Source organism: Bidens hawaiensis, unplaced genomic scaffold, assembly GCF_021521415.1.
Source record: "Bidens hawaiensis isolate Kalapana, Puna unplaced genomic scaffold, B.hawaiensis_p1.1 tig00039042_1, whole genome shotgun sequence".
NCBI lineage: Eukaryota > Viridiplantae > Streptophyta > Magnoliopsida > Asterales > Asteraceae > Bidens > Bidens hawaiensis.
Window position 1 is genome coordinate 7,226 of NW_027505588.1, and position 9,357 is coordinate 16,582.

The 9,357-nt window shown below is 32.9% G+C and overlaps 1 protein-coding gene across 1 annotated transcript; it reads right to left on the bottom strand.

Annotated features, from left to right (window-relative positions):
• Nucleotides 1-7,241: 7,241 nt before the first annotated feature.
• LOC143614115 (uncharacterized) lies at nucleotides 7,242-7,808 on the bottom strand. The gene has a single exon (XM_077087639.1). The coding sequence runs from the start codon at nucleotides 7,806-7,808 to the stop codon at nucleotides 7,242-7,244; it is 567 nt and encodes a 188-aa protein (XP_076943754.1).
• Nucleotides 7,809-9,357: the final 1,549 nt, after the last annotated feature.

Consider the following 9,357-nt stretch of genomic DNA (forward strand, 5'->3'; position numbering starts at 1 on the left):
TGGCTTGTGGGGTGCAAGGTAAGGGCGTCTTTCACATTTTAGTCTTAATAGCATGTAGTTTCGTGTTCATTATTTGAATCGGACTCAAAAAACAAAATATCATTCGACCCAAAGACAACTCATGGGCTTTGATAAGTAAGCGGCTCGTTCATGGTTTTTGGATCTTCACATATTTGCCTCTTCCTCGTTCTTTGGATTAACACATCTTCACGTACTCGCCACTATAGCATTTATTAGAAGTGCATAAAAAAACCCGAACCCGAAACCGAACCCAAGAAAACCCCTGAAACCGGTTTCTTTTAAACTCGGGTTTTAAACTGCCAGTTATGCACTGCCTCTTTCACTCTTTGTGTAATTGTGTTTGTGTCTAAAAGAAAAGCATGGGCTTTTAAGTGGCTTAGTGGTAGAGATTTTGGGCTTTTTATATTTAACAAAAATGGATATTAAATATTAATTGATAGGTTAGGAATGTTATTGGGCTTATTGTTTTCAGAAACAGATTGGCTCATAACTTTGTGATGGGCTAAATTTCGTAAAAGCAATATTTGGGTCGGAATTTTCAAAAACAGAAAAAAACACTCAAATGTTTAAAAATAGCCAAAAATAAGTAATGTATTCGAATCCTGAGCCCACTTAGGTTTTCGTCCCACAGTGTGTTACGCCAGAGAGTTCTACTCTTGTGGTGATAGTCGGTGTATGGTTTCCCGGGGGAACGCTGAAGTCAAACTCTGAAGCCAGCGTGGACCCGGTTAAGACTACATAGTCTGACCAGAGTGGGGCATTGGGGCTCTTCAAAAATAAAAAGTGTGGTAGCCAAAATACAAAAAGACGTCGTTCTAAAAAAAATAAATTGTGGGATCGGTTGACCTTGCACCGTATGTAACCGAACCGTAGAAGTGATGGTGGTCCTATGCATGTGGATCTTGAGAGTTGAGACAGCTGCTGTATACACTGTCCAAAAAAGTTGCCGGGCCACTTGACTACCTGACTGACATTGCATGTAATTATCAGAATTAACGTTTTGCAAGCAAAACCAAGTCACTATTTATTTATTTTTGTAAACAGATAATAATGCGTTGATTGCATTTCAGAAACAATATTACTAAAATAGACCGTTTAGACTAATATTTTTTATTTAACTCCTTTAACATAAAATACAACTTATTACAAGTACCGTAATTTGCACCTTTAATCATGAACACAATCTCATCGGCGTTAAGGACACGTAATGTAACCACAAGGGGGATGGTGCACTTAGTAAGCGATTGATTCACTCTAACATAGGTCTCGGATTCAAATACAACTTCAGTGATTTTTTCTCTTTTAACCCTTTTGAAGGTCGCTTGTGTAATGCAAATTGTGTTTACCTGATTCTATTGATTAGTATGATGTTGGTAGGGTGGCTCATGTCCGATCTATAGAAATTATTAGTAGAGAAGGGAGGAAGGGATAGAGGACGTCCCAATCTAACTTGGGCCTAGAGGATTAAGCATGATTTGCTAGATTTTCACCTCTCCGAGAACATGGTTGAGGATAGGAATTCTTGGAGACGTAGGATTAAGGCTAAGGACTTTTAGGAGAAACGTAAAGTTTTGATTATAATTCAATCATAGGGGGTGTTTCTTTACCTTATTTCGAGTGAAAAATAATATATTACTATAATACCTTATCCTCAAGTTAGTACTTATAACACATATTTAGTATTCATTACTAATATCACTATTATTATTGATCTATTTCCATATTTAGTACAACTATCTACCTATATATTAAAGCAACACAATTTTTCACTTGTCATTCAATTATACCCTCCACATAGGCTTCAAGTGTACAAGTTTTCATTTTTACAATTTTTCTTTCATGAATACCTTACTTTTAAAATGTTTATGGCCTACCAACTCAATTAGGATTAATTGATGTTAGTTTTCTCTTTTTCTTAATTGGTATAAATTCACAACCTTTCATTTTATTACTTTTAAAATGTAAATACGAATTATTCTTTCTAATCTATGTATTTTAGTAAATTATTTATATCTTATGAATCCATAAGACATGTTAGTATGTATATTATTAAATTTAACTTTTTTATTTTACTTTTTAAAAACTCGTGTATCACACGGGCTCTATCCTAGTTATTACTATAGCACATATTTAGTATTCATTACTAATATCACTATTATTACTGTAACACATATTTAGTATTGATCTATTCATTATAATATTGCTATTATTGATCTATTCATTACTAATATCATATTATTACTATAACACATATTTAGTATTCATTACTAATATCACTATTATTGATCCCATGCATATGGTTTTCGAGTGGGGGTCTCTCTGGAAGCAACCTCTCTGTCCTTTGGGATGGAGGTACGGTTTGCCTACATCCCATCCTTCCCAGACCCTGCTAACAGCTTTCTATTGGTGGGATTTATACCGGGTATGGTTGTTGTTTTTGTTGTTGTTGGCATGGTCCTATTATTGTTTATTAAGTTCACATTTCTCAAAAACAGACCCATTATGTCACGTTTATGCATGTCTGTGCATTTATATTCAACAAGAGAATATAAATTAGCCTGTCTTTGGGTTTAACATGGATTTCAAATCGAGCCCTGTTCGATGTTTTGACAAAAACCTCATCTTTTCATGTGTGCCTATCGTTATAAATCAATCATATAATAGAGCGATAATCAAGATCAGAGATCGAGCTCGTTTAATAAACCGGCTCATGGTCAACCTTCTTATATCGAGTTAAACTATGTTTGAGACACTTAACAAGCCTCTTAGTTGTTTAAATATAATATAAAACTTGTCTAAATCGAGCTTGGTTTGACTCCTTTATGCCCTTGCGCTAAATGTGTAACGTGAAACATAAATCACGAAGAAGAAATAGGAAACATGAAAAAATATGAATAAAAATATATCAAACGATTTCAAATATCGTGTGTTTAGGGCAGACCCACATACTAAGCACGAGTATCACGTGACACTAGTAAAGAAAACCGGAATCCGTAGCTATATGTTCGTGTTCGTACCATGGAGAAAGGTGGAGTAGATATCCCACGTTAAGAGTGTTGTATAGGAAACACACGTTGGATTTGTGAACTATAAAAAAAGATAATGTGTTTACTTAATTAATATACTAAATTTTGTTTTTTTAGAACGACGACTTTCTTACATTTAGGTTATCGCACTCTTCAAATTTGGAGAGCCCAGATGCCCTACTCTAGCCATACTATGTTGTAATACTGTATGGTATACTAACTTTCCCTTTCCTCTTGAACGATTGAAAATTAAAATATTAAGCTTGTAACATATAGGGTGCAATTAACAATTTGAAAAGGTAATGTGGTGTAGGCAGCGTTGCAAAAATCCCGACTATGCGTCGATTAATCGTTATTTTCCACTTCACTGATTAATTTTGGGCTAATCGGCTAATTATTCATTCGATGGTCAAATATGGCCAAAATCAGAATTAATCGGCCTTTTCGAATGAGGCTGTTGCCAAAATCGGTGGTTTCCGGCCAAAATATGCGGTTTCTGGCGAGATTCCAGCAAAAATCAGCGATTTCCAGCGAGATTCCAGCCGATTTTCAACCAAAATGTATTTGTGTATGTATAAAACTGTAAATTACATATAAAAATATATGTGTGTATATAAAACTAAAAATTATACATTAAAGTTCGATTCAATTAATCCCGATTAATCCTGACTAATCGCTACTCCCACCCGATCGTCCAACTAGCGACTAGCGATTTTTAGAACACAAGGTATAGACGGATAAATTCATATTTTGGATCAACTCATAACCAAATAGTACAACTGGCAATGACTAATCACAAGTGGTGTTGTTGATACACACTCTAGAAGACTCCAAGAAACTTTCAAGATTGATGAAAGAAACATTTGACAAGTTGGTAACAATGACTCACAATTTGGAAAGTGGTACCGACGACCCAATACACACTACGAGCTTTTATATTATCTAGACAAACAATTTTAAACATATCTTTTTGATCTAACAAACACATCTGATTACGTAAATTAACCTTCACAAATTTTATTACGGACGAGTATTTCATTGGGTTGAGTTAGATTGTATATATACCAATTTTTTTTCATGGGTCTCACCAACCCCTCCTCATCCCGTAACTCTATAAGATTGATGAGTTTTGGGTTGACGAGTTTTGATGAATCTCAATAGTTGAACACGACTTATATTATATTAAGTTGTGTCAAAGACATCAAAGTTGCCCTAAACATATTTAAAGTTGTGTAATCAAAACACAACTCTCAGTGTAATTTAACAATGAAATGATACTAAAAAGACAAATATTTGAATTTTATTTTTTTTAAACAAAATTCACTCACTCTTAATTATTCACTCACAGTCATGAAAGTTACTTGACTCTTATTTAAATAACGAAATAACGAAATTACTTAGATAAGTTCAATAATTTTATGATATGATGTATTGAAAATAAATAAATAAATAATATAAAATTATGCAATCAAATACTAATATTTATTGATAACAATATTAATATATGTGCCGATAAGCAGTACAACTAATCTAACATACAATACTTTTTATTTAGATTACTCGTGTAACATACAATGTTTACCTTATTTCTTAACAGTAAGCTTGTATTTAACTAATTTTACTATGATGTTTGTTGATAATACATTATAATAAGAGTTAATTAAACAAATGCTTCATGTGGTTCGTCAAAACTAGCAAGTTCACGGTATAAGTTTGAAAAATAACGAGTTTTGGATACGTGGGTTCAGTTTGCAATTGTTACAAGAAAAGTTTTAAACAAGAAAAGAACATATGTGACTTGGCCTTGCACAAAATTTGTAATCGCAAATCTTAAACTTGTTACTTTATACTCAAAGCTGTTACTTTTGGCAAATCATAAGGACCATTTACGTAATTAACTCTTAATATAAGTGAGTTCAATTAAAAATTATTATTTGTTCAATAAGAATATAATTTTCTAAACTATAATATGAAAATTTAATATCCATTAATTAGGCTAGGCAAAGATGTAAACAATTACTTTTCACCTTTTGTGCCATTTTTTTCCTTCAAAACTTCTGAAATTAAACTGCTTTTTTGGTAAACCTATTTACTGAAGTTACATTTACATATGTTTGAAAATAAGAAAAAGTGAAGACAAACTTAAAATGTTTAACTGAACCATGTGAAATTTAGTACTTTGTTTATTTTAATCATATAAATACTTTCCATGAGATATAATATCATAAAAGCCAGGCCATAATTTAGATAAGGTTTGTCACATTGGGTTAAATGAGAAGACACATATTTTCCCCAAAAAACAGCAAATAAAATAATAATAGTAATTGTGTGGGTTGATAATGACTATTATTTCAAGTAAGTAATGCCATAGCCCATAAGTAGATGCAATTGGTTGACCCTTTTTCCTTGTAAATGAACATGACTTTCCCAACAATTATAAAGAAACTTCTTCTAGGTTCTAAGTACAATCATACATCCACCAAATATTCACCCCAATTTGTCCCAATAATCTTTGGTGAAATAAACATCTACTCTCTTTTCTTTTTGTTTTTTTACATACACAAACACAAATATAATATCAAGAATATATATTAAATTATTGTGTTTTTAGAAAGACAAAGTGTGAGTTTAAATTTCAATACTGGTCTCTGTTTATTTATACATGAATACCAATGATATAACAATAAGATAGTCGTCACATGTTTTACCTTTTTTTTATAATTTCTAGCACGTTTAGGTAGTTCTATTATTTAGCCTGATCTAAACTTGTAACATGGATTTGAAAAAAAATTTCAACATTTCCTTTAATAACTATAAAAAATTATCACTGGTGACCCATGATGAAGATGACCATCATATGACGTTTTATGCATTGTTTTAGTCTATCAAAAGTAAGTTTTAACTTTCTTCATGAAGGGCTAAGGACCAAGGAATACGAGTCATGCACTCATTGCACGCACAATACTTGTAAGAAATATATTTACGTAAAATGTATTTTCTTGTTGATGTCTAAAACCTAACTGTATGAATGTGTTGTTCAAAAAGAAATTGCACGACAACATGAGTGTATAACATATGCTCTTAATTTCGAATTTGTTTTTATAAAAGTTATAGTTATCATATTCATATAGAACACTTTCTCTATTTGGCCTAGAAAACATATTATTTATACAAAAGTTGTAATCCGGGAACATGATATTTGGTATCCTTTTTATGGCAATTTGAATAACGACTCGATCAATCCCATTCTCCATCCTCATACCTTAGGTAATAGCTTTAATTTGAAATCATTAAAAAAAAGGAAAAGATAAAAAAAAGTAAAAATAAAAAAGAACTTTCATTTGGCCATTGATATGCCAAACATAACATCTATATGTTTGGTGCACCCAACGTTGGCCTTTCTTTCCATCATCTTTTTGTCTCACATAGCATAGCTAACACTTGTTCGGTACATGTAAATAGCTAGGTCGTTTAAATCATCTTATGTATGTATGGCATTTTTTTTTTGAATGTTCAAGCTTTCCTCCTACTATTTACATTATACCGCCAATGCCAGGAATCGAACCCTGGACCTCTCACCCAAAGGCCAAAGCCTTTACCATCCCACCAAAGTGGTGATGGCATGTATGTATGGCATTTAATTCAACTTATGTTTGTGTATGTAAATAATTAATAAGGTTTGATATGCTTGCCATTAGAGTTATAAAATGCAAAATGCAATAATAATAATTTATTATTATATTAAACAGTGGCGGCGATCCTGAGAACTCAGGTGTCTTAACTGAGACAAAGAAAAAATATGTCATTTAAGCCGGGATTTGAGACGTACGAACTAAATAATATAAACAACCGAACATACGCAGTAATGTTATTAACCCGGGATCCTCACATAATTTTTAAACAACCTAGATTTGTTATTAAAAAACGCTAGCAATCCAAACGTTATATTTTAACAGATATGTAATAAAAAATATTAATACTAAGATTATTAATATTCAGTTAGTCAAATTTTATTTATATTAAGATTTAATTTTCAATATTTTATCATTAAAAGTAAATAAATTAGCTAGAATATATCTATTAGAACATGTATATTTATATTTTCCAACATGCATTTCTGTTTAAAACTAAAAACAAATAAAAGAACGTTACAATATTCTAACGGAGTCATAACTAAAACATCTCCTCCAACCGTCACTGAGCCGGCAAAGTCTCCGGCTGCCACATCAGCTCCGACGACCCAAGCCCAATATCCGTGTGATCAAACAGTCCATCTAACGCCACGTATTCACCGTTATAATAATTACTAATAACACTAACATCCCCATAACCAAACGGTCCAAACTCATAGTCAAAAGACCCATAGCTTGAAATCTGGTCATCTAACCCCCATAACTCACTGAGTCCAACCGAGTCACCCAACTCGGTTGTCTTCTCAACTGCTGAACTCACTGAGTTCTCATCACTAGGAGGTAGACCCAGCTCATCATCGGATGCCTCCAACAGAAACCCAAGCTCAACCCGTGACTCGGTTGACTCGGCCAACTCGGTTAACTCGGGCAACTGAGTCGACTCAGTTGACTCAGGTACCGCAGAAATTTCGTCTTGGAAGCTTTTCATGAATGAGTCAAGGTCTTGACTCGGGGTGGATACTTCCGAGTCATCTAGAATATCGAGGAGTATTCTTTTGGCTTCCACTGAGTCAACTGCCAACTCGTCCGAGTCGGAACGGACTCGTTTATTGGAACTCGGGGTTTGCATGGTGAAGGGTATTTTGGGAATATGGAAATAATGGTGGGAGACAAAGGGTGTTTGTGAAGTGGCAAAGGGACGGGACGGCTTTTATAGGATGAACGAAATTTAATTATTTAATTGTTAATTTATTTTTTTATTATTTTTTGTTTTTTAATTGATGGGCACGAAAGACAATGGCGCGTGGGGGCAGATACTTCGGCCATCACGCATGTATCAGGCGCGTTTAAAGTTTCTTTAATAATTAATAATATCAATTCAATAAACATATAAAATATTATTTGATGAACGTATCTTGTTTGCCTTCTTGTAGATGGGTTTAAATAAATGTAAGATTGTCACATCCCAATCTATGGTGGAAATATTGGGGCGTGAGTTGATTGTTCATAGCTCAAGGTAATATCATAATTTAAAATGACAATATTTATTAAATTAATTATTTCAAATTAGTGCACAAATATTCATAACACAAGCAAATAATTTAAAACAAATAATCCAATCAAGATTTAACTAAAATAGTCTTCATTAAATTCCTTAGGGTCTTTCTTATATGTCCTTCACATCAACTTCAATCCAAAAGGTAACCTGCATGTGCGTAGAAAATAAAAGAGTTTGTCAACAATACATGTTGAGTGAGATGATCATCAATTTTGACACTAGCAATAATATATGATAAATAAATAAATAATAAATGACAAATGTTAAATGCGCAAACAAACATATATGAGTAATAATCAATAAAACTATAAACAAACCAAGGACATGCTAGTGTGCCATTTAACCGTTGCCATGCGAATGGGCATTAGATACAATGACTGACTGACATTGTCGGTTTACCATCGCCAAGCGAATCAAGCTCAGGTTACTAAGACGGCGTATGATCATACTGGCTGAGATATATTATGATGGATCTCTCCGAATGATTTAAAATAAACACTTAAACAAATAGCAAATAGCATTTTATTGAATTACACCCAATAATTATGTTTGCGAGTTTGTGTATATATATGTTATAAAATATGAATACGTACACATATTTCCCCAAAACGTTTAAAAACAGTAAAATAAAGGGGAATGATCAAACTCACATTAAATCGAAGGCAAGTGAATAATAACAATGATAAACGAGTCAAAAATTAAATAAATCGTCTTCTAATGCGTCGAATTGAATAAACCAACTGAACCTGAAACTTTGAGGTAATAAAATATGAGTAAAAACAAACTCGTTGCCGCTGGAATCATTCCAAACAGATGTTTAGAACTCCGGTTATGTTAAATTAAAGATTGAATCGAGTCGGTACTGACTAGAATCCGAATAGCGAGTCGGAAGTCAGGTTTTGGGCAGTAGCCTTAAAATTTTGTTACAAGAATATAAGTCTTCTGGACCGAGCGTTGGTTATGAAAAGAAGTATGAGAAAACGAATATTCAAACTTGTTGACTGTTTTGCCCTTTTAACGGGTTTTAAGCAAATTGACCCATCAACACCCTTCAACCATTGAAATTGATTGAAGATTATTGACTAGGGAATATGTATGAATGATTTTACAGTTTACAACT